General features: G+C 38.5%; 3 protein-coding genes across 3 annotated transcripts in view; 1 reads left to right on the top strand and 2 right to left on the bottom strand.

Annotated features, from left to right (window-relative positions):
- The window catches only part of LOC121654591 (protocadherin Fat 3), a 77,366-nt gene extending 67,969 nt beyond the window's left edge, over nucleotides 1-9,397 (bottom strand). Inside the window, exons 1-4 of the mRNA XM_042008801.1 lie at nucleotides 9,288-9,397; nucleotides 4,886-7,727; nucleotides 3,583-3,717; nucleotides 2,937-3,138 (exon numbers count right to left, since the gene is read on the bottom strand). Coding sequence (XP_041864735.1) covers nucleotides 2,937-3,138; nucleotides 3,583-3,717; nucleotides 4,886-7,727; nucleotides 9,288-9,397 — 3,289 coding nt within the window. The remainder of the gene's footprint in view (nucleotides 1-2,936; nucleotides 3,139-3,582; nucleotides 3,718-4,885; nucleotides 7,728-9,287) is intronic.
- chordc1b (cysteine and histidine-rich domain (CHORD) containing 1b) lies at nucleotides 9,335-18,317 on the top strand. The gene is made up of 11 exons (XM_042008730.1): nucleotides 9,335-9,532; nucleotides 14,696-14,745; nucleotides 14,822-14,878; nucleotides 15,036-15,196; nucleotides 15,735-15,835; nucleotides 16,118-16,176; nucleotides 16,901-16,971; nucleotides 17,210-17,315; nucleotides 17,494-17,613; nucleotides 17,711-17,773; nucleotides 18,073-18,317. Exons 1-11 carry the CDS (start codon nucleotides 9,469-9,471, stop codon nucleotides 18,241-18,243), a joined length of 1,023 nt encoding a protein of 340 aa, XP_041864664.1. The 5' UTR covers nucleotides 9,335-9,468; the 3' UTR covers nucleotides 18,244-18,317.
- Nucleotides 18,318-18,957: 640 nt separating this feature from the next.
- Nucleotides 18,958-23,603, bottom strand: LOC121654534 (tyrosinase-like). Its single transcript, XM_042008729.1, has 5 exons — nucleotides 22,685-23,603; nucleotides 21,967-22,183; nucleotides 20,538-20,685; nucleotides 20,280-20,461; nucleotides 18,958-20,093 (listed from the first exon to the last, which is right to left on the bottom strand). Exons 1-5 carry the CDS (start codon nucleotides 23,504-23,506, stop codon nucleotides 19,828-19,830), a joined length of 1,635 nt encoding a protein of 544 aa, XP_041864663.1. The 5' UTR covers nucleotides 23,507-23,603; the 3' UTR covers nucleotides 18,958-19,827.
- Nucleotides 23,604-25,768: the final 2,165 nt, after the last annotated feature.

Raw genomic sequence — 25,768 nt, 5'->3', positions numbered from 1 at the left:
GGCACGTGTATTTTATATGCTTATTACATTAAAGAAAAAAAATTTAAAAAAAACTGCATCATAAAAAATTATCAACACATTAAAAAAGAAAAAACCCTTGGAGGAAGAAAGTCATATTTTCTTATGACACTTTTTTATGTTCTCCAGACTCCCTCTGCATCCTCTTCCTTCCTCTCTGCACTTCACTTCCACTCCCCTCTTCCTTCACTTTCTGCTCTAACAAGCAGTCTGATTTCCCCAGGAAAATCTGCACTCAATAAACGTTCTCACTGGCTGTAATGCTCCTCCTTTAATACCAAAGCGAAAAACAGCCCCAACCAAGCACTATTAAAGAGGACTGTGAGAAAAGCAGTACTGCTTTTCCATCTGTGCACACACACAAACACACACATATGTATACATATATATAAATGGATAAATACACTGCCTAGCCAAAAAGAAGTCACTACCTGCATTTAATAAGCAAATAGGTACAAGCCTCCTATTGGATAATTACTGAATGGGCTATTATCTTTCAGCCGGCAATAAGCTCTTTAACTTCAACTGATGCAATGAGTAGCTTCTAATTTCTTAAACAACCATGTGTAAAAACACATCCTGGTTTCATGAAAAAGATGTTGATCTGTTTAAGTAGGGTTAAATCATTGGCATGCTTCAGGCATTTAAAAAATATTTAAAGAGATGCAGAAACTACTAAAACTGGGTTAAGAACTATCCAACGCATTATTAAAAACTGGAAGGATAGTGTGGAATCATCGTCTTCAAGGAAGAAAAAAAATCCTGAATGATGGTGATCAGCGATCACTTAAACATTTGGTGAAATCAAATTGAAAATAAAGTAAAAAGTGGTCAGACTCTGCTATCATTAATACAAGATGTTGATGAAAAATGAATGCAACACTGGATAAAAAAAAACATGGGACTTTGCAGAAGCTTATTGTAACAATGTCACAGTGAATGCTATGGATGGATGGATGGATGGATGGATGGATGGGTGGGTGGGTGGGTGGGTGGGTGGATGGATGGATGGATGGATGGATGGATGGATGGATGGATGGATGGATAGGTAGGTAGGTAGGTAGATAGATAGATAGATAGATAGATAGATAGATAGATAGATAGATAGATAGATAGATAGATAGATAGATAGATAGATAGATAGATAGATAGATAGATAGATAGATAGATAGATAGATAGATAGATAGATAGATAGATAGATAGATAGATAGATAGTCAGAGGAAGGCCATTTTCTTAATTCATCTGTTTCACTCTGAAGTCAATACTAATTAGCCAAGTTAAATGTCAATACAGGACTGCAGTGCAAGTTAATACAGTACTACAACATGAGCTAAGGAGAAACGTTAGCAGGGAAAAGTCATTTAGCTTTTATTTAAATGAAAATATGCTCCAGTAATTATAGTTAACAATTGCTAATTATTTTGTAGCCACTAGTGACTATAGTTGATACTTTTCAGAAATGGTTTTATTACTTCCTTCCCTACCTACTTAGATACAGTTCAATTAATGCAATGACTGGAGAAAAATCTGAGTTTGAACACACTTCTTCATGCTAGTTAACATGTGTATTATCATTAACTAATGCTTTCACAATTTGAGTAAAGCTCTTATGACTACATAGTCAACAGCAGAGCACAGTAAAGTGGAAAACACAGTAAATACTTAAATACTTGTCTTATGTCTACAATTCTCACAAGTCTCATCTTAACTTCCTTATGCAAAATACTTCTTGACATTAGTGGTACAATATTATCAAGTGCATATTGATGATTATTCCCTACAGAGCACTATGCAGGGAAGAAGAAAAAGCTAATTAAATGCTTCAGCACCATGGAGAGAGATACAGAGAACAAAATTCATCAGCATCCGAGACCCTGTCGCTGTGAGAAACAATTCTGGTGGAGAATAAAGACTTCTCACAGACACCTGTTTAAATAGCCAGGTATTCTTCAGTGATAGTCAGACTAAAAATACAAATGTCACACATTTAAGTTTAAATATCTGGAGCCCATCTAAAAGAGCCCTATTTCCCTGACAGAAATATTGCAAAATATAATCTCCAATCCCTTTACATTGTTTAATATTTGACATTCTTTTTATTGAGGTAGTACTCGTGTTTTGTGCATTTTCAGCAGATCCCTACCTTTACTGATTTTGTTAGTTTGTGCTTAAGTTTCTTAATTGTCAAGTGTGACAGCTCAATTACATCTGAATTTGTCAAGTATGCATTCTGCACATGACCAAATATAGATTAATATTAACTGTCCTACTTTCATACTAGGTATTTGATTCATTTTATGTCTGGGTGAGTGGTTTCTTGTTTGGATCAAGATGTTTTCAGCTGTAGCTTGATAGTACAGGACAGTTGGAGAGTGCATGCTTATTTTAGGTCAGGCCTCTTAAATAAATCAGACTGATTTCTTCATACATAGGGCTGCTATTGCAGGAAAGCCTTGATCAACATCATCTACACAGCAGTGGATCAATCGTACAGCACGGCCTAAGGCCCCGCCAGTGTAGCTGCCATGCTGCCCTCATTACAGTAATGATCTCCCAGTGCACAGCTTCCACGTGAGGCCCATCAACACACTGACTGTGACTAGACCTTAAATTCTCCTTAACTCCCTAACTTTAATATACATAAGTAAAAAATCTAATTTGGCATTATAGTGGCGCTCCATTAAATCACTTGGATTACTTAAATTTCAAAGCTGCTTTGTGACTATTACACAAGCAAATCAAAACCAATAGTTAAGTAATGATTACAAATATTTCAAACACATCATCAATGGCATATGAAACGGTCAGAATTCTCATTGGCAGTTCATTTAGTTGTTGATATTCTAAGCATGATGCTACACGTTATTGGATTTCCACTTCACATAAATAGGCTTTAAAATTGATCTTGTGTCACACCTGTGTCATCGTCGATTGTGAAAGTGCCCAGTCCGCTGCCTCCACGGATAGAGTACTTCAACACACTATCTCGTCCCTTGTCATCATCCTTGGCGCTGACTGTCAGGACACTTGTTCCTGCTCGAGAGTTCTCCTTCACGGAGCCTCTCACAGCAAAGTCAGGGAAGTAGGGTGCATACAAATTCTCATTGACATCCACCACCTGAAGAAATGTAATGGTTTGCGTTAATTTGGACAGAACTGTATGTCAGCATGTTTTGATAATAGTACTGTTTGTGTTGCCATTTCTAGCCATTTATGTTTGCATGCTTAAAATGTTTCAGTGAATAGTAGCTGCTTTGGTATATGCATAATTAATCTTTCAAATGTATCTTTGAGGGCCCCTCCAGCAGAATTGCATTGAATTATGGGAAATCCATAAACGTCATTATATTGGCGTGTTGTAGTTTTCATTGTTGTTCTTGAGAGGTTCAGTGTAGCTTGACCTAAATACTGATATTATTCAATATGATAAGCATTAAAGGATAAATGCTTTTAAAAAAATTGATTATCAGTGAATCCTCTCTACAACTTGAGGCTTGAAATAAACTAACAAAGATTTCAATGGTAATAATGAATTGGACACATTTTTGGGTCTCTCACTCACCTCTACCTCCACAAATGTCTGAGTCCAAAGGCTCGGTGTTCCTCTGTCTTTAGCAAGTATGCTCAGGTTGAAAAACTGCTTTGTCTCAAAGTCCAGCTCTTTCCTTATCCTCAGTATACCACTGGCAGCACTGACCTGCAAAGAGCATTAGATAAGACCCAATCCTCTCTATCATCAACAGTCCTTAATCTGCAAAAAGACACACTAAAGTCCAAAATTATTTATACACATGCCAAATCATGATACCCCCTGACGTTTATAACAAGCTTTGTTTTTCATTTGACCAAAATATGACCTAAGGCTTGAAATGACAAATTGCCGGGAAAAGATGAGATTTTGGCAACACATTTCAAATATTTCTGGCTTTTAAGTTTTCATAAAAGCATAAATCCTAAATAATTCATTTGCAGCAAGCCAAATTTTTTCTGTTTGTTTGTCTGCTTATTTGTTTTGTTTGGGGGGGGGGGGGGGGGGGGGTTCTTTTGTTTTAACTGTTTCACTTTAGTTGTTTGTTGCAAATCATTGGCTTGATGGAAGGTAAAAAGTAGCCTGAGGCCAAGGTTTTCTGCAGAGTGCCTGATGCCTTTCTCTAGAATCTTAATATAATCTTTCCTTTTTCTTGATAACGTTTACTTTGACAAAGCTGTTTGGCTTAGAGGCTTAAAAAAAACTTGAGCAAATCAAAACAAATACAAACAAATGCAACATTGCAATGGTCGAATGTAGCCTGAGGCTAGGTACGCTTTGTCATGATTGTATTTTAAAGTTTGAATGCTTCTCAGTTTTTGAACAAATGAAGTTACATCTTGGCAAACTTGGCAGGCTTTTGTGTGCATATCCTTTGGCAGTAAGTCCTGTTTGGTCAAAGAGACCACATTTTTGTAGTGCCTCCCTTGAGTTGTCAGTACCAGAATTGCTCCGGTTAAACAGGATATCCTTAATAGTAACCTTTGGAAACTGAACAAACCTTGAAATGAGGAGTACTTTATGATTCTAAATATAAACAGTAAAATAAATGAAACATTTTGGAGTAGCCCAGCCAATTTTAAACCAGTGGAGAGAAATGAAGACACGAGTGAAGGAACCTCCTACAGTCTAAACAAGATTGCTGCAAAAAAGGAGTGTTCCAAAACCCAAGTGGAGATATACAAAAGCGTGTTAGTTATAACTACTTGAAGGCTTTTCTACTGATCAGTTAGAAAAGACATGAATACTTCTGAAAAGGAAAGGTGAACATAAAAATATAAATAGTTTTGTGTCTAACTGTACACAGTTGTGCAGATTAAACTGTGACATGACCTACCTCAAACGTGCCATTGAAGTCAGTAATCAAGGAGTACTGGATTTGTCCACCAGGTCCAATATCTGGATCCTGAGCCTGCATCCAGGTAATTACAGACCCTGGTGGCAGGTCCTCTGGTACCCGTGCACTATAGCTGCTAGGGATGAAAGCTGGAGAGCAATCATTGATGTCCTCCACTATTATGGTTAGAGTAGTCAGTGATGACCTTCGAGTGCCTCTTTCAGCTTTGTCTCTTACTTCAATCTTCAATATGAACATCGGAAATGTTTCTCTATCCAGTTGGCTGGCGACAAAAACGCTTCCAGTTTCACTGTCAATACCAAACTGCGGGACAATGGTCAGCATTGTGTAGGAGAGCTGTCCATTTTGGCCCATATCCCTGTCAAATGCAGTGACTGCAATAACTTCCATGCCAATATCTGAGTTTTCAGAAACAAGGGCAGAGTAGTTATCCTGATCAAACTGGGGATCATTGTCATTTGCATCCTCAATGATCACTGTCAGTAGTCTCCAGCTGGAGAGCTGAGGAATGCCTTGATCGTAGATGGTAATATTAAGGAAGTAGCGATCCACTTGCTCACGGTCAAGTGGCTGCAATGTAGTTATTATGCCAGTTTCCATGTTTATATTAAAGCTGTTGTCTTTGTTACCATCAGAAATGGAAAAAAGAACACAACCATTGAAGCCTGTGTCACCATCTCGTGCACGTACCTGAAACACAGTGGCACCAACAGCCAGGTCTTCTCTCACCAGAATACTTGTAGGCAAGGCCTCAAACTGTGGAGATTGTTTGTTCACTGAGAAAAGATCTATGTATCTCTCATCTGATCTTGGTCTAGCCATGGCAGATGCTTTTAAGAGCATTTTCTCTGCCAACAGCTGAGCTACTCTGGTCTCCTTGCATGTGAACCCCCTGGGTGGCATCCTACCCCTCACCACTGTTACATTAACAAATGTAGGATCAGAGAGGATCTCTCCATCTGTTGCGACTACTTTTAGGTTAAATATGCCACTTTTTAAACTCTCTGCTGAGAATGATCTTTTCAGTGACAAAGCCCCGGAGTCTGGATTTAAGATAAAATAGTCTAATTCATTCCCAGACAGTATCTTGTACTTCACAATTCCTAGCTCATCCATGTCTATGGCCGATAAGGTGACAATGGTCTGGTTGGCAGGGAAATCCCGGCTTATCATCCCTCTGCAAGAAATCTTCTCAAAAAGAGGTTGGTTGTCATTGATGTTTATCACACGAATGGTGATATTAACCTCACTCTCCCGTCTGTAGGGTGAACCCCAGTCAGAGGCCCGCACTGCAAAAGTATAAGTATCCTCTGATGACTCAAAATCCAAATCTCTTGTGACCCTCACTTCCCCTGTGTCCTTGTCTATAGTAAATGGAAGAGACTGGTCTGCATTGATTGTATGAGTTACATACCCATTTTCACCTTTATCTTCATCCACAGCAGACACAACAAGAACAATAGTTCCCATAGGTAAGCTCTCATTAATTGCAATTTCATAGGATGGCTTTTTGAACACTGGCGAGTTGTCATTTGCATCCTCTATGGTAATTTGAACCCTTGCTCGCTGCTGACTGATATTATCAACTACCTCCATCTCCATGAAATCCTGTGATATCCTTGTCAGCCTTCTTGTGGTCATAATAACTCCAGTCAAAGGGTTTATATCAAAATATGTTGGATTTAAAAGGCTGCTGAAGCTGTAATTGACACTCAGAGGAGCTGGTAATATTTTCACCACCTCTACAATAGTACCAGGGGGAGCTATTTCACTCAGCTTGACTATATAAACATCTTTCTCAAAACTGATCGATACTGGATCCGGCTTTGGAATCAACAGCTGAATAACTTGGGTGTTAGAAAACTTCGGAGGTATACCTCTGTCTTTGGCCTGAAAAGTTAAGTTACAGCCATATGGGAATGTATCCCAGCTGACAAGTTCTGATGCTTTAACCCAATACTCATCTCCAACAGGGGACTGGTCAACCACAAACAGTTGCAAAGGGTCACCCTCAATAATAGCCATCCACTCTATATCCCCAGATAATCCCTCATCTCTATCGTCTACAGTAACTATGACATAGACAGGGTCTTTGACTGCTACTGAAGGAACAACAGCGACTGCATTGAGAACAGGAGCAAATTCATTAACCCTCTCCACAGTTAAGACTAGCCTAGCAGTGCTGCTAATACCACTGTTGCCATAAAGTTTCATACCTCTGTCCACCACCTGCACCTCCAGTTCAAATCGGTCTCTTTTGTCTATCCTGGGTTGACCTGTCAGGGTTATGACCCCACTGGTTGGATGAACAGCAAAGAGTTCTATTCTGTTCTTGAAAAAGTAGTAAAATTCCCCATTGGAGCCGATGTCAGCATCTGTGGCTGTCACACGTCCTACGCTGGTGCCTAGAGGGGCACTTTCAGAAACTACAAATGAATAGAAGGTTGGGGAAAACAGAGGTCTGAGATCATTTGTGTCCAGGACCTTGATATACACAGTTGCTAAGGCCTCTAGCCCTCCGTGGGTAGATGCCTTAACTGTCAGAGTGTAATTGTCTTGTACTTCCCGATTCAATGTGGCACCACTGCCTCCACTTGTGCATATGCGGAGAAAACTAAAATCTCCCAATATAAACTCTTCAGCTTGGAAGATGCCTTCAGTGTCTCCAGCCTCAATGGAATATTTCAAGTCTAAAGTCCAAGGTGGCCTAAAATGGATCCCCATTTTGATTTCACTTCTGACATAGGTTCTTGCAGCAGAGTTCTCAAAGATTGAAGCATTGTACACAGGCTGGGTGAAGAGCAGCAAGCCTTGTCCTGCTCTAGGTGTGGGCAAGAACTGGGCTTGGGTTGCAAGGAAACAGAGGAAGAAGAAAAAAAGAAAATGGAAGAAAAAAAGAAAGATGGGTAGAGGAAGCATGTTTCCCCACGATTAAGCTTCATCAATATTCCACCACCTAGTCATCCTATTTGGAAAAAAAAAAGACAAAGAGAGACGGATCTTGATTCATTTGATGAATTTTTAGAGACATGTGTTTTGCATGCATTTGAAAGACATTTCTGGAAAAGAAAATCTAAGACATTTCAGGGGTACTAACTATCCCTATAGGGATCTGAAATTGTAGTCAAAGATGCACCAATTTTTTTCATTCACTGAATACTACAACCAAAAGACTGACACCAAAAATGATCTGTTTTAAAAAGCACCTATACACAGAACACTTTGTCTCAGAGAAAAGTATTAAGTCATTTTGATAAAATAACAGGTCTAAGAAACAAGTACTTTATGCAAAGATGTTCTTTAGTCTAAAGACAGACAATTCCAAGATGGTAACAATTTCACAGGGGAAAGTGTCAATGAGAAACCAGACTGTGCACTTGAAAAATTATATATATACACACACTTAGAAATTAGCTGCACAAACCATTTTTAAGCAACCTAAATAAAAGAAAAAAAAGTTTAATTTGTCATTTATGTCTACTTTGCTGTGAGATGAAATAGCATTTTCTTCTTTTCTTTTATTATAAATGCTTTTTAATGTCGAATCTGTTTCCAGCAAACATATACAACATTATAAATACTTTAAAATGATGAAACTGTTTTCAGCAAACATATATAATAAAGAGATTTTTCCTTCATTGTGTCAAAACAGAAAAAAATGTATAATTCTGATCATACATTTGAGTCCACTTATGTACTGGATCATAGATGGATTGAGATTAATCGTCAGTCTACAGAAAAGACAGAATTTAGATACTCAGATCCCCCACTAAATGAGATGTCTCAACAAGGGGTGCACTTATTATCTATGGTCTTTCTTTCTTTCATTTTAGCGCCAGTGAAGCTCGACATTCTGTAAAATTTACGAGTTTTTGGCACTTTGACTCGACAGACTGTCACTTGAGTAACGGTATTCTATAAATTTATGTAGACTTCACTCACACATTGCAAATTTCCCTACCTTTAGATGAAACAGATGCTATCAGTTAAAGTAAATCCTTCTTCATTCTTTGCATGGCATTAATGGATAGGGAGGAAAAGCAAAACGTGCAAAATAGTCGTGGGTGATGCGCGATACAGAAACGTTCATCTGTAGCTGATTATCCCGAGAGGCAGTTCACTACTAGTCTGCAGCCATCCTCGACAAACTAAATAGCTATTGCCCCACTTTTATGCACCTGACTACTGTAACCCTAAGTCCGTAGTGCTATTTCGGCTTTATCTCCAGTAGTTAACTCAAAACTGGCTTAACAGAAGTTATCGTTCGTTTGTTGTAAGGTTAAGCTTCGTGAAAAACGAGGTACAAAAACGGTGTCGTTTAACGCAAGTTTAGAAGCGGTCAGCATCAGTTGACGCTGGTGTGGGACCACTGTGCGCTCACTGGATGGATGTGGCGGGCAGGCTCCGATCCTTGCCGACTACAGCCGACAACACCCGGAAGTGAGAGCAGTTGAACGGTAGAGCACCTAAACGGCTGCAGCGGCTCGCCATCTCTCACACACGAACCTGAAAGTGTTGTGTTAAAACTCTGTCCACCGTTAAAACTTTCTAGATCAACCAGCATGTCTGTCTTGTGTTATAATAAGGGATGTGGACAGCGATTCGATCCAGAAAACAACCCAGACGGTGAGTAATCTCATAGTTCACTGTGCCATGTACATTGCTTAACAGCTAACCTCTGATCATCTGGAAATTTCTACAGCGTGTAGGCCTGCTGAGCCCATGTAGCTAACATTGAGTTGACTTACTGAGCCAAATACATTAAAAACTAATTCATTAAGTCCATTACATTTGATAAGTCAGGTAGTTACACGTGGTAGAACACGGGCCTTTAGAGGCTTAACGTTATCATGCTGTTAGCATGTTAAGCTCTGATGTTTGGCAGGTCAACGTTTTCTTTGATCATTGTCTGGGCAGCGATCAAGTTTCACGAGCACTTAAAATTCAACCCTTTTTATTAAATGTGGAATATTTATGGTACATTTCTCAAAATTGTTATATTAACTGTGTTCCTACAGTGTGTTAGCATTGTTTTGAAAACCCCAAAATTTCTTTTAAACTACTCAGCAGACAAGTCAGATTAATTGCTGATGGGTTAAATAGAGTTTATCCTCGACAATGGTTCAACTGAAGACCATTAACTGCTACAGAACTAATTGGCAGTCAATACACCGTGGTATGCTTACTTTAAAAACTTAAAACCTTCACTGTAAACACAGTCGCATGAAAAAGCAGTGGCGGAGCAAGACTTATACATGGGGTGGTCAGAGGGTGGTCATGACTTTATAAGAGGGTCTGTATACAAAGAAAGGAAATGTTTGTGTCCCCTGCTCTAACACACACACACACACAGTCACATACACTGCTGAGGAAACTGTGGTGACATTAGAGAGACATGAGAAATAAAACATCTGTACACTAATAATCTCCATCATCAAGTGGAAATATTTCCAACAAGTTCAAAAAGGTTCATAGAAAGGAAAGGGAAAGGTACGTTGGTTGTTTTGGGCACAGTATGTGGCACTTGATGTCTGGCAACAATAACTGCTCCATGTTGGGTACAAGCGGCAACCTCCGCCTGTAAAATGTGAAGCCTATATGGAAGTGCAAATAAATTGCAGTTCACCCCTCATCTGCTCGGGGCTGGCTACAAAACAGAGCAAATCCCCATAGACTCCCATGTTAAAAAGGCCAACTTCACAGCAGAAATAAACATGTTTAAAGTCTGGTACAAAAATCAATTTTTTAGGATTAAAAGGTCTAGTTTACTTTCATGACAACTGTGAGATGGCTGAATTTTTTTCTAACTTATGTTATTTAATCTTGAGATTCAGCATAATTAGGGGCGTGTATTTTTGATTGGCAAGTATCCAATATCCGCAGAAAAAAGCGAGAATGTAGCACAACCACGTTTTTTTAGCCAGCTAACAGCGTGCCTTAGCTTTAGCCCCCCTACCTCCATTACCTGGTCAGCTACTGTGGCTCTGGGTTAGCTCGGTTAGCTCTTAGCAACAGGCAGCTCAGAGTTTGATGGTTGTCAATCATCCACCCCCACCTTTGCAGTTCTCCTCTCAGCTCGACCTCTTTGCCCATTTTTCGATTTTCCGAGACTAATGACGCGCGTGACACTACCAAGATGGCGACGGTGGGAACGCCCCATGAGCTTCACTTTTGCACTTCAGAAACCAACAGGTGACGTCACCCAGGCTCCGTCCATCTTTATACAGTCTATGGTTGGGACCTGTTGGGGCCTGTGTCTGTGTCCTCCCTCCTAACAAGTCAGAAATATCTCCCTTTTCCTTATATATCGTCCTGTCAAATAATAAGACTGGTTACAGGCTATGTTTCTCAAACTTCTCCTGCTGTAACTTACTTTAAAATCAGCTACCAGGCTTGCTAGCCTCCTATTTAAACTGGATCATGTAGCTCTAGCTTAGTCAGCGCTGAGTAATGTGGTTACAGAGGTACTCTTTAAATGTATTTCTATTTTATTTTCAGCTCCAATATGAACATTTTGATTGACTGAGTGGATGTGTAGTCCCTAAATACACTCACTGAAAACTAAATATGACATTGATTCCCCATATTATCTTAAAACTAATCTAGTGCTACCATATAACTAGATTAGCACTGCTATGGTACTTCAGGCTAACATGGGGTAAATAGCCTTACATTACATTAGTAGCTGTACTTGAACACGAACCAAATGTCTTCTAGAAATGTGCAGAAATCTTAATGTTTATAAAGTATGACTTATTAGGAAACCACTTCAAAATTTACTTCAAACATGTGTAGTGATACTGGTGAGTTAAACAGTCTTCACCAGGACATTTTAAAAGTTAAAGTTTTTTCTTTTCTCAGTGGTATGCATCACAGCATTTCAGTCATATATGGAAAATAAGTCGGTGGTGAGACTTTAAAATGCAACGTGAATTCACAGCTGATGTAGCTGTTAGATGATGGTTAAATTATTTTGTCATCACGTGTCATTTGCACTGTAATGCTGTTATAGGTAGATTACTCGTCACAGTTACAGAGTTTATACATGATCCAGCAGAGCTGATTTTAAAGTTGATGAGATTTTCATCCTGTTTATTAAGCCTGTAGGCTATGTAAATGTATGAGACTAATGCTGAAGAGTCAAAATAGAGTAATTATTATGTAGGCTACCATGTCTCTGTTTCAGCAAAGACTGTTTGTGTCTGTCCTCACCCCTCCCCTTTGTAGTCTTAACATTTAACATGTTACCCAAGAACTGTAGCGAATGAGATGCAGCTCTTTTTCTTTTTTATAATTTTTTAAGCATTGCCTGGTCTGAATTTGGCATGAATTGTCTTGGACATCCACTCCTGGAATATCCAGCCACCTTTTATTCATGTTTTTTAACTCATAAATAATCTTTCTCACTGTAGAATGATAGACTCTAAATTATTAAAGAAAGGTAACGTCAGCAGCAGCATTTGCTTTTCTAGGATCATTGCTTATGTCTTTACTACCTTGGCATCGTGTTAACACAAACCTGCATTTAATTAGCAGCGCCCAGATGATCATTAACTTATTAATTGTTGATACTTAGTTTTTTAGACACTGCTTCTGCATTAAGGCGTAGTCTTTGTGAAATGGCACATATCGAGGACCATATCATTGTTTTAATTTATGTCCTTATATTGAGCTGTAAATCAGCTTTATTTATATAGCACCAATTCCCAACAAAGTCATCCTGAGGCACTTAACAGGCATGATTAATTGAAGCCAATTAAAACAAATCCACATTAGTCAAATGTATAATTAATGTGTTCATACAAGCCAATTTGTAGAAAAATAGCCTAGCTGAATGGTATGTAAAAGCATTCAGCTTGCTGTATAACAATGTACAGTTGAAAGAAGTAGGTTTTCTTCCACCTGGCTATCGATGAACAACATGAAAACACAGTAAAATGAGAGAATACAGCAAAAACAAAACCTGCTTGCAATACAGATTTATTGTATGTGTTATTTATTGCATCTAAAATTGTTAAAGGGGACACTCTTTCATGATTAACATGATAGGATAAAGGCTTGTTACTGTTGCAGTTACTCTTGATGTTTTTGACAGTGGTTTGAGAAATGTTAAAATACCAGATTTATTCTGTACACATTGCGATCTCATTTCTCATATTATTCCAGACATGCACTACTAACCTTTCAGCATTGCTGTATATAAGTAGCTTGTGTCTATTTTATTATTATTATTATTATCATTATTATTATTATTATTATTGTCGTTGTTGTTGTTGTATTTGCAGCACTGTTCAAAATTTGGTTGTTTTCCCAATTTGCATATTTTTTTATTGCAATTTTTCTTTCAATCTTATTTTTTAAAATTGGTGGGCTTTTTATTACAAAACTAATACCTATGATGCATTAAAAATTCAGAACAGGTAGGGCATACAAAATCTGAGTAACTTCTAAATGGAATCAGGTAAGGTGTGTGCATCCTAATCCTTTTACTTGCAACCACTGGGGCTTATGCCTGCAGAAAGTATATTTTAAGTCTTCACTGTCTGCTGCCAGCCGTTAAACATTAATCTGTAAAAGTGAGAGCAGCCTTCTTAAAATCCAGGAGACTCATGCGGATATCAGGGCATTTGACAGGTGTACACATCATAAATGTGGACTGCATATTCCACTCAGAAACAAGTCTTCCCTGTAACAAAGATGCTGGTGGACACAGTCACAAGCAAAATTGCTTTTCTATTTTATCTAGTTGCATTTCCTCATATCTAGTGAAAATGTCCTCAAATACACAAGAGGCTATGACTAAATAGTTTTTTTTTCCCCCTTTTTTTCCTCTTTATGCTTTATATCATCCTGTTTTTATGTGAGAAATGTCTTTTTGATTTCCAATTCCTCGCATGTTTTAAATATAACATGACAAGTGATTAAGTTGTCTCGATGAAATGCAGTAACCCAACAAAACCACCGCATGGTTGTGTTAATAAAAGATCATTATTAAGATTATTTACTTCTCAATCTTGAGTTTTCTTATTTAATATTGTTAGAGTAAGTCTGTATGGTACCTTTGTTTGTGTGAAGGTACTGATTGAAATGTAATTGAACTGTCAAGTTGGCGATGTTGTCTTCAGCTCCCTAGACAGGCGCTCAATGAGTCCTCTATTACTTTTCTTTAGAACTGTCCTCCCCTGTCTTCAAGTAATCCAGCATTGTGTTCTGCCTGAGACTTGAAGCACGAGTCAAGTCTAATTTCCATTTTAATAGGATACCTCTTTTTCATAACAGTAGAGTATATTATAATTACCTTTAGGGATATCTAAGTGGTGTATCTATGGCAGTAGCACGGAAAAGGCACAGCGCAGGCCATACTGCTCAGAAAATGATTTATGACCTACAGTATCCACCAGTCTTTTTTCTTTTATATTCACTCCATGCTGATTTGTTGTCATTTCATTTTTTGTGCAACATATGCAGTACATCTTATTGAAAGAATATCTTAAATATAGTTTGTGAAACTTATTTTGAGGACAGTAAAATAAATAAGCTCTTTTTGTTGTTTGGTTTTTTTCTACAGTGGCTTTTGTATTGTAATTGATTCCTCAGTGTTCTTAAAAATTCAATGGCTGAACACATCGTGGTGCTACAAGTTTGACCTGAAACAGCATTTAAATGACTAAAATGATGCTATTTTCACCCGTATCTGTTTGCAGCCACAGTTGAAATGTTGATGAGTTTGTAACCAGTCAATATATATTTTTCTCCCAGTGAATCTGAGATGTGTTTTTGTTCTCATAGATGGCTGCACCTATCACCCAGGAGTCCCGGTGTTTCATGATGCATTGAAAGTAAGATACCTGAAAATTCCCAGACAGCTCATATCTTGTTAGCTTGTCAAAGTTAATGACTCTACCTTCCTTTCAGGGATGGTCCTGCTGCAAGAGAAGAACTACCGACTTCTCAGACTTCCTCAGCATTGCTGTAAGTTTTCAGTTTTAATCATCCCTTGTCTCTGCTTGCACATCTCCACAGTCATTGTGTGCTGTTTTTTAGGTATCGACTGCCAGTGTTTCTGTGGCCATATTGGCCTGAACAGTTATTGTTTGTGAGTCCCGACACAGTGACTTTGTTTTCACAGGGCTGCACAAAGGGTCCACACAACAAAGAGAAGCCCCCTGAGCCGGTGAAACCAGATGTGACATCGTCCGGAGAAAAGAAGGAAGGAGAAGACCAAAAACCAAAGTTTAACGAGTACATAATCTCTGCACCAAAACCTCAGGAGGCGATATGCAGACCGAGGTTGGTTTAGGCATTATTATAGGAAGTAAAGTGACAATACAGATACAAACATCAAACTTGTATACAAAATGTGTCAAAGCCTAGCATTTTTTTTTTTTTTTTAAATAATAGATTTTATCTGTGAAAAAAGACAGGACTGAAAAAAAATCCTATCCAGTGGGGCTTGTGCTTTAGTTCTGTAAATTACATTGAACTGTGAACTGTACTGGTTTAATGCCAAGCATATGTAAGGCTACTCTTATATGTATTAATCAACAAAAATCATCAGATACACACTGAATATCCACTGGACAGTTACAGCTTTTGTTTGTTTTTTGTCTTTGAACCATTGCGCCTAAAAGGGTGGGCACTACACTGATGAAACAGTGAATGCCAAATAGTGACTCTTTTTAAACATCACATTCCACTTATGTTGTTTGCATCAGATCTTTTGAAAGAATTTTGCAATAATTTATTACTTAAATGAACCACTTGGAATAGACCGCTTTGTCTCCACTATTATTAAACTTTAATGCTGATATATTTGCTTCTCTTGTAGTCCTGATGAGCCCATGGTGAGATTGCAGCATAAAGTCTCTGCTTCTCTAAAGCAAGCACTGGAGAAATTAAAACTATCTGAAAATGCCGCAGAGGAGAAAGGTGCGAGCAGAACTTTATCTTTGCCTATTGTTTTGTCTTTAATACATTTCCTTTTTTTCTATCATTTCAGTCTTGGCAAAGTCACTTATCCCCTGCTTGTCATAATACACTGGAAAGTCATGTTGACAGTAGAGACTAATGGAGGGCAACTGGGAATTTGCTGTCATCTGTGTCATTCACATCATACTTTTTGAGTAAAGCTGACAGGGAGAGGACAACAGTGTATTTTGAATTCACATTATGGGCGTCTTTTTGTTTGTCATGTGTGTATTGTGTGTTTAGAGGAAGATAACGACGAGATCAAAATTGGAACATCGTGTAAAAACGGAGGATGTACCAATGTAAGTGAATGTGTCATCTGTATCTGTACCAGCTTTGGCAAGAGCTGCTTTAATGTTAAGTTTAGCTTTATGTAAGTTAATTTTGATTCATATGCTTTGAAAAAATATTTAAATATATACTCCGAACTCAGGAGTAGTGGAACCTCCGTATTTTCAGCAAGACAGATGCAAAGCAGAGTTTTTTTTTTTACTTGAGTTAATCTAACGAGTCAGATCTGAAACCCCAAGATAAGAACATAAACTGTGAGGGGAAATTTGCATTGACATATTTTGTAGCCATTTTAAGCTAATTTGCATAATTGCTCATAAAGTAATTTTATTGAAAGCTGTAAGATGTTCTGTCATGGGTTGCCTGCTTGTACTTCGTTTATCAGTCAGGGTCCCGCTGGAGTCAAAAAATGTAGTTTTTTAAAAATCTTTTTACACAGAATTGATTCATTTTTCAGGCAATAAGATTTTGACATCTGTCATTACAGAATTAGTTTAATCTTTACCTCAGACTTTAACAGGTGGCAGATTTAATGACATTCTTATACATGCCTTTAACTGCAACAGGTAACATTTGTAAGTTATCAAACTGGAAATTATGTGGTGTAATGAAAGTTATCAGTAGTTGTGTTGAAGATTATTGTTACTATTGAGCTGTTTAGCCTTACTGGTATTTAAAGATTAAGAAAACATAAGCCTTAGTTTTTTAAACCACTTTCTTTCCCCCCCCCCCCAGACTTATGAAGGACCTGCAAGTGAAGCAGATACTTGTTTATTCCACTCTGGATGCCCCATCTTCCATGAAGGGTTGGTAATACAGAATAAAACTGTCTCATTTCTAACTTAATTTAAACCTTTGTTTTTTAATGTGAACATTACATACTCTATAGAAACTGTAGCAAAATAAATAAATAAAAATGCAAACCACAGAGTGAGCATTTTCCTGTTATTCTGCCTGTAAGTCATGTTTACTGGTCCTCCTGAGTGACACATTATTGGCTGCTGTAAGATCCATCATGTTTTAATGTCTCTCCTGCATCTCCAGGATGAAATACTGGAGCTGCTGTAAGAGGAAAACCTCTGATTTCAACACCTTCCTCTCTCAAGAGGGCTGCACCAAAGGATTACATGTATGGAGGAAAAAAGATGCGGTAGGTGGGCTGGCTTGATGCCAAGTGATCATTTTCTGGTGCAGGTCTGCGTGAAGAAGCCTTAGCTGGAACTCCATCTAGTGGTGTCCAGAAAACACCTTGGCAAGGAAGACATTTCTGTCTGGTACAATATAGCAACTGAATTATGAACCCTGCTGCATCTTAAATCTCTGTGCAGGGAAAGAAAGTGGTCCCCTGTCGGTTTGACTGGCACCAGACCGGGACACAGGTCATCATTTCTATTTATGCCAAAAATGCCGTCCCAGAGCTCAGCTATGTGGATGCCAACAGCACCACGGTAAGAGATGCTGCAGTCTGTCAGATGATTTCTGTTAATATCTCACTTTTATTTTTGTTCTTTTTTTTTTAATTTACATTTTTCATTCTTCTCTCAGCTCAATATCCGCATTTTATTTGAAGGAGAGAAGGAATTTGAGCAGAAAATCAGCTTGTGGGGAGTAAGTATGGGTTTATTCTGATGTAAAAAGATGGGTCTTTTCTTACCATCTTTACTATACAGTATATTTCATACTGCCATGGTGATGCTGCATGAACAATACTATATGTAATGATTAGTGTTATAATCAAGGTGGGGATTCGTATGTTATTTTTTTGCTTTATAGAGATCCAATTTTATTTAAGCTTCAGTAGGGAAAAAAAATTTTTCTCATAATTAGCAGCACTACACTTATATTTTTATGTGTTTTTGCTTTGAAAATAAAATACGCTGGTGTTTTTCTTTGTTCTGGTTTCGTAGGTGATAGATGTGAGCAAAAGCATGGTGAACATGATGGCAGCCAAGATTGAAATAGCCATGAAGAAGTCAGAACCAATGTCCTGGGCTCGTCTGGACCTTCCTCCTGTTCCCCCAGCCAAGGAGAACGACAAGAAGAAAGAAGAGGTTGACAGTGAGAATGAGGATGAATGATTAGGATTTAAAATGAATATGTGGTGTGTATTTTTAGCTTTATCACACTTTACATTCATTACATCTTTAAAGAACTGCCTCTTTTATTATTGACTTTTTTCCTAAATATTCTGTTACTCCCTATCATTCGGCCATTTTTATGTTTGGATATATTGTTTAAAGACGTTTAGTAAGTTTGAATGCTAAAGAAATTCTTAAGTTTTTGTTTTCCCAAATTACTTTTCAGAATGACAAATGAGAAATACCATAACTTTATTGACTTAAATCAAATTGGAAGACGACTGACCTGTTAATTTGCACTAAAGTCGCTCTTGAAAAGGACCCAGTACAGACTGACTACATCAAATCATATTAAAACACAGATTTTGCTAATACTTGGCAAAAGTTGTTCTCTACTGCATCTCTACATTTCCATTGTTTATGTTTGGCACATGAAATACTTACAATTGTTTTGTTTTGTTTGTTTTTTTATTCCATCTTTTGGTGTCATTGTGTAAATTATTGTGTTATTCTGTCCACCAGTATCACATCAGACTAAATACTGACCTTAAAAATATATTCCAGTCTCAGCAATGAAGCTGCTCTTTGTAGTCTGACTATAAAATTTAAATCACTGAGGAGTCAATACTCATATTTAAAATCAATATTGAATATACAATAAGGAAAAAAACAGTTGTAGACATTTAGTTCAAATAAAATAATCAGAATCTGTGCTCCAGCTGTTCCACCTTTTATTACAGATAAAATCAGTAGCTTCAAACGTGTTTTTACATCATTCCTCATATTCAACATGGACTTGAACAAATCCACTTTCAGATACTGTAGTTATGTCTTTATTTCTTGTCAAAACATCATAGCGTTTCACTGAGAATGTACTGTAATATTTGAGAATGCCCACTGAATACTAAGTATTTTGAGCAAAGTACTGTATTATTGAAATGATACACTAGACAGCATGTGTCTAGGGTTGAGAATGTATGACATTTATTTGACTTGGACAATGGCAGAAGGAGAAATTAAGGGTCCAGTTGATCTCATTAATTAAAGGAAAAAAAAAACTTTTGTGTTTAAATTGTAAAATTGGGGTTCACTGTTTGTCAAAGATTATTATGAGTTTGAAAACTTGCTCGACACATTGAATTCTTGTGATATTAAATGCTTCATGAATTTAAATGTGTGGCCTTGTAAGTGAAGATTCTAAGCACCATCAACTTTGAGGATTGCAGATATTTGTACAGATGTCATAATCCTGTATTTAAAATATTGGAGTCCTGATGCAATTAGGGTTCCAGACTTGGAGCCATGTACTGGACTGGACTTCTTACCCTTCCTGAAATGATGGCTTGCATCATCTGATGGGCAGAATTTAACAGGTTACAAGTTGTGGCAGGAACATGTTTAAAATTAAATGCACCATAATCCATTTCCACATTTTCTGCATGAACTTTTTTTTCTGTTTCTATTTCTTTTAAGCATTTTAGATATGCTGATATTAACATATAGACTCATGACAATCAACAATGTATAATTCACAGTGGTGTTCTGTAGAAATTCAGCTCATATATTGCTACTCGGGCTGTGCTCTCATATAGCTGATTGGTAGTTACGGTGGCTGGCTTCTTCTTTTTCATTGTTCCCAATAAGTGGCTGCCTTTCTGGAAGAGACAGTTCATTACCCTCCTTTTTCCTTTGTGGCCAAGACAAGCCTCTGCATCGCTTTTTTGCAGTTTGGACGGCAGCAGCTATGATTATTGCCACAATTCCTCCACAGACGGCTGCAAGAAGCAGCCAGGACCACACATCCCGCAGCTCCTCCAGAAAGGGACGCATGGATTCTGCAAGCCTCTGGTCTGCAAAGAGCACAGTCATGGTCACATTATAGGCTAAATTATTGAATTGATGTGAACTATAAACCTTAAACAGTAAATATCCATTTAGGGTAAGACTTTCTTATTTAATGGGTGTATATAAACGGGGCGGGGACAGAGATAAGGAATTTAATATAATTTTCCAAAATGCAAACAAAGGGAACCTACTTGCATCTAGCAAGTAAGAGTACTCATATCCAAGGTCTTTGCTGGAAATAAAGTACTCTCTATTTCTGTGGAGGGGCAGAAATGGCACCATGTGGTAATCGCCATTGTGCCCTATAGGAGCATTAGAACCTGGATACTGGGATGGAGATGGCTGATGCCTTCTGAGCCACTGCTCATAAATACTGTAAAGAAAAAAATATATTAGTACTAAATGCAAGTGTTACCAGTTCTAAAAATGTGCCTGTTTGCATGTCTCACCTGTCAACAAAAGCATGGTGAAGAAGAAAAATGGGATCATTTGCTGAGCCCTGCACTGAGGACATGGATCCATTCATGAACACATGTAGAGCAGCATGCATACCCAAACGAGGACTGTTGCCCAACCCGGTCTGAGGGTCTCCGAATCCTGAAAGATTTTAAATGGCTCAGCAGATTTGCAGCATAGTTGTTGGAGAGCAAATAGTTTGTGTTGCAACAATAAATAATATCAGAAGAAATCCCAACAGAATTGGAAGTTTGGAGGATATCCAAATAACATCTCATTATCAAAATTTGTTTTGTTTTATTAATAGTCACAGTATTTAACCATAGAAGCGCTGTCTTAAAACAAGCTGTATGAGATCTCACGTTTCTCCACAAAGCTCTGCTATAGCTTACTCTTTTCTATTTCTTTTCCAAGGAACGATAACACTTGTGGAGATGTTCAGATCTGATAGGTTTCCTAGAAAACCACAAGCCTTAGATGTTGTCTGAGAAAACTGAGCTTAAATGGAAAAAATTCTTTGCAAACTATTGTTTGTTTTTGCTTCACAGATATCTTTAATGTCTTCTTTCTTCATTTCATCTGGCTGGAAGCCCTGTTGTGGGTCAGCAACAGAGTAGTCACGTCTGTCTTGAATCCACAATCATGTGGGTAGTTAGGGATGTTTGGTCATATGAGGGTTGGTCATTCACCCAGCAATCATGTGAGACCCCAGGGTCTTAAGAATGAAGGTGCAATCACTGGTGAAATCACCTAAGCGAGGATGTTAATGCATGTGAATGTTTCTGAAATGTAAAGCCAAAGGCTGTCTTTTGTGTGTGTGTGTGTGTGTGTGTGTGAGAGAGAGAGAGAGAGAGTTCACTCTGCACAGCACAATACTGGCTTCAGAGGGGTGTCATTTAGATGGAGTAATGCTGAGTTTTGAGGAGCTGGTTCCCTGTACGATATTAAGCATTCCTTCTGTTACCTCATTACACTGGACAGCCAATACATCTGTTGTGTTTGGGTGTGTTGGTGTGTGCTGAGTGAACCTAACTAAAGGTGCTATTGGCCCCATAAAAAGTCAAAAGCATTGCACTGCATGCTAGTGATTTAGAACCTCTCCTGGGCGAGTGGTCAAACATCTTTTGGAGTCTAAACAAACGTTAGTTTGCTTTCTATAAGCTTTTAATTTCAGTCATCCAGGTCTTACAATAATACAAGACCTACTGAAATAGCAACTTTTTTTTTTTTTTTTACTAATAATAGAGTGCATAGTAATACTGGATACTGCAAATTAAAAGCCCTACTAATTCAAGCGCAAAATGACAATAACCAACAAAACATATTGACATGATACAGGACCAAGCCAAATAGAGAAGATAACAAAATAGCATTGGTAAATCATGGTGTATGTGTGTGTACATGTGTTCAGGCTTATCTGACCTTCCAGAGTGTTCCTGAAGCTCATGTCGGCAGTGCGGTCCATTGCCCCACTGTCATAGTTGGGGAGACTGAGCGTGAACTCCACCTCTGCAGAGGTTGGTAATCGTTCTACCAAATTACGATTGTGGTTTCCAGGGTTACGGCGCACAGGGCCTTCTTGGCTGGCATCACATAACACCCCTCTGTTATTGTAGTCCTGAGCCTGGGAGCACAGCACCTGTAGATGGAGAGAACAGAGCATGAAAGAACCAGCACAAATTTTAGCAATAAAGTGAATGACTGTCAACAGGCGTGCGTGAACTGGTAACGGCAAGTTTGTGGTGATAGCCTATTACAGAAATCACCAACTCCGGACTTCTTAAGCCGATGTCCTGCATGTTTTAGTTGTTTCCCTGCTGCAGCACACTGGGTTAAAATTAAATGATTTTTCCACAGCTTGTCACGTTCTGCACAAGCATTTTAATGGTGTGTTTCAGCAGAAAACATCTAAAAACCTGCAAGAAACTGGCCCTACGGTGATCCCAGACCTATTTTCTCTTTTTGCAAAAATGCAAGGAGACTGAAAACTACTCTTAAGTTAGAACAAATAAATACTTATCCATTTTTTTTGTTTAGGGCTATAAACTTTGCGTAAAACAGAAACGTTTTCAAGGGTTCATTTGTGGAAGAAAAGAAAAGACGAAATGGAAAGAAAAGAAAAAAGTAAAAAGTTGTTTACCTTCCAAGAGGAGAAGACTGAGCTCGGGCTGATGAGATTTGGATCCTGGGCGCTCCTGTCCCCCATCAGGTCGTCCGTGCACACGTCGCATTCCTGGGCATCCCTCCAGTCCCAGTACGGTATGGAGAAAGTCGAGTCTCCCGTCAGCTTCCTGATCTCATGTTCCCAGTGTAACAAGTACACGCGGTGCCACGGGAGAAAAGCAGGGGCCCAGTGGGCAAAGTCCACGTCGGTCCACACATTCCCCGGTCCACCTAACAACGCATTCCGGGACACATAATAATGCATCCATACAAAAATATCATACACAGACACATCAGCAAACATCGGGTTGGAGGCGTTTTCCATCTCTCTGTACGTCCCTGTGACCACAACATAGTCCCTGCTGATTGTCTGCTTGGCCAAGTTCAGGTATGAAACTAGTGTGTTTCTCTCGGTCCTGGTCAGGTGAAATATGTTCCTCCTGAGAGACTCCCTTCTCTCGTCACAGTTTCCCCCAAAATAGCCGAACTTACAGTCCGCACAGTTGAAACCCATAAAGTTTCCTGCGCACTGACAAGTCCGATTGTAGAAAACCAGGGGCCACTTCTCCCGATCGTCCAACCCAGAGAAGGGGTACTGCGGGCCATCGGGCTGATCCGAGACCTCCACGTCCTCACAGGAGCCCCTTCCCGATCTGGCCCCACAGGCCGAGCCGTCGCCCTCCCACAGCGGGCAGCACTCCTTGCTCCGCAGGGCTTCTTGAGTTGCGCACAGACGGGGGAACTGCTGATAGGTTGGAACCAAACATGACAGAAAACCAAAGATTACCAAATACCACATCACAGCAGCAAGGTTTTAAACTGGAGAGGGCAAAATAATTAGCCAGAAGAAAAAAAAATCAGCGTGAAAGTGGAATGTCTAATGAATTCTTGGCTTAAGTTCCTTGCCCACACACTCCCACCCTTTTTGTAGAGGCAGTCACATGCTGCAAAACTCTCAAGATTTTGAGGGGGTCACTAAGCAAGAAAGCACACATCCTAGAATTGCAGGCAAACTCCCTCCAAAGGGAAAAAATGCTAATAGGACAATTCTCACAATAAATTAGATTAGCAGCCTTATTTATGGCCTTCTAATGAACGATGAGGAGGTTAGAACTGCCCTGCCACTGGCCAACATAAAATAGAAAAGCATTCTTAAAGGTTAATATCTCAAAGGAAATATGAACTTCACAGCCACAACAAAGCACTGAACAACAAATTATGGTTTAAAAACATAAACACACAAATATACAAAAAATTGTAATGCCTGTGTTATACATTTAATATGCATTATACACTACCTTTATGCTTCACATTCTGCATAAGTCTAAGCACAAAGGGTAACTCATGATGTCTCAGAAACTCACACACAAACACAAGCAAAAAGTAAACAGTTTTTCTATCCATTACAGGATGAAAAGTACCGTGGCAGTGGTGGGACCACATGGAAAACAAGTTTAAATGAAACATGAAAACTCCTTTTCACTATTTAATACTAGATACTGTATGTGTAACAGATACAGGATATAAAAATTTGAATTCTTATTACTCAACATTCCATTATTTCCATTATTTAATCATTAACTCTTTGGTCATGTGACCCTACGTGTGTCATTTAGAGAGCACAATGCAGCAAACACTTGAACAAAAGTATGAGGAGCAGCTGATGAGCACACCAGTGCCTCAGGCAGTGACTTGCTTTAAAATGTTTTCTCAGAAGAAAACTCTAATGTCTTCATTCTTGCTGCTGCTTTCTCACATGACTTAGCTCGAGAGTGCAGCCACTGTGCTTCCAGACCTTTAATGTTTTTAGTCTGAACTGCTGGACTGCTGGGCCAAGTGCAGGACAGGACAGTACATATCATGACACCAGAGGGCGCCATTTAACCATACAAACATTTTCTGGTTCTTTTGTAGGCTTACATCCTTGGTCTCCCACAAGTCTCCCACAAGTAATTAATTAAATTAATGGAAACTCTCTTTTACAGCATCATTCTACGCTTCAAATTAGACAAATTATCGATATGCCTAACGCCATTCCAAACTTCATCATATTGACTTAATAATATCAAATTTTTGCCTAAAATACATCTTAACTGTATGATTTGTGAGGTTTGAAATATGCTTTTTGTTTTACTTAAGCTTTTCCACTACAAATGTAGCTAATCATAACAAAACTATGTACATGCATACAATTATATATACATTATACTTGTATTTTGGATTAAAATGACCTCAACTACTGACTGTACATGATTGAAAATGTAAGATTTGCCTTTACATAACCACAATTGACCTGTTTTTATGATCACTGTTCTAACTTATAAGGTGAATTTCAGCAGAGAGCACTACTTTAAATAGTGACCATTTTTAATAGCTAATTTAAAAGCTCCCAATGTGTTGCATTAGCAAAGAAGTGTACAAACCAAGCCTCATGTCAGGAGTCATCTCACTAGGCAAGAGAATGAAAGTGTCGCAGTTGAAAGACTCAGTTTGTGTCTTTTGTTGTGGGCAGGGCACTTTTTTATCCAGACCCTTTGAACACAAAGATGGTAATGACAAATTTGATATGAAGCTGTGAAACTTCAAGCCAAGTGGCTGAAAGGTATTTCTGGAAGACCGATAATGAGGGTCAAATCGACCTGTAACACAGAAGGGGTGAACTACAAAGCATTTAAAAAAAAAACCTTAAGCCAAACCAAAAACATGAACTTACCTTATTGTTTTGTTTATTTCTCCCACCCCAGGGAAAGAAATTACAGTTTTTTGTTCAAAGGGAGCATTGACAAGAGACTGAAATGTTAAAATGTCCAGTTACAACAAATGAAACAATCTTTTTGAGAACACTCCCTGAGGATTATAGGATTACTCTATGCTTCTTCTTAAAACTGCAGACATTCCTCATCTTCAGTTTCTACCTTTGATTAAAGCTGAATTGTTAGCTTCTCTGAACGATACATCTGAGTAATGAGCTCTTCTCAGAGATTTCTGCTGTTGTAACCAGAGTTACTGACGATGCACCATGCTTTCCACTGCTTTAGAGGAGGAGGTGGAGGAGAGGCTG

This window comes from Melanotaenia boesemani, chromosome 15 (genome assembly GCF_017639745.1).
Source record: "Melanotaenia boesemani isolate fMelBoe1 chromosome 15, fMelBoe1.pri, whole genome shotgun sequence".
Classification (NCBI taxonomy): Eukaryota; Metazoa; Chordata; class Actinopteri; order Atheriniformes; family Melanotaeniidae; genus Melanotaenia; species Melanotaenia boesemani.
The sequence above is the reverse complement of the archived record's forward strand: the minus strand, read 5'-3'. Positions and strand labels throughout refer to the sequence as shown.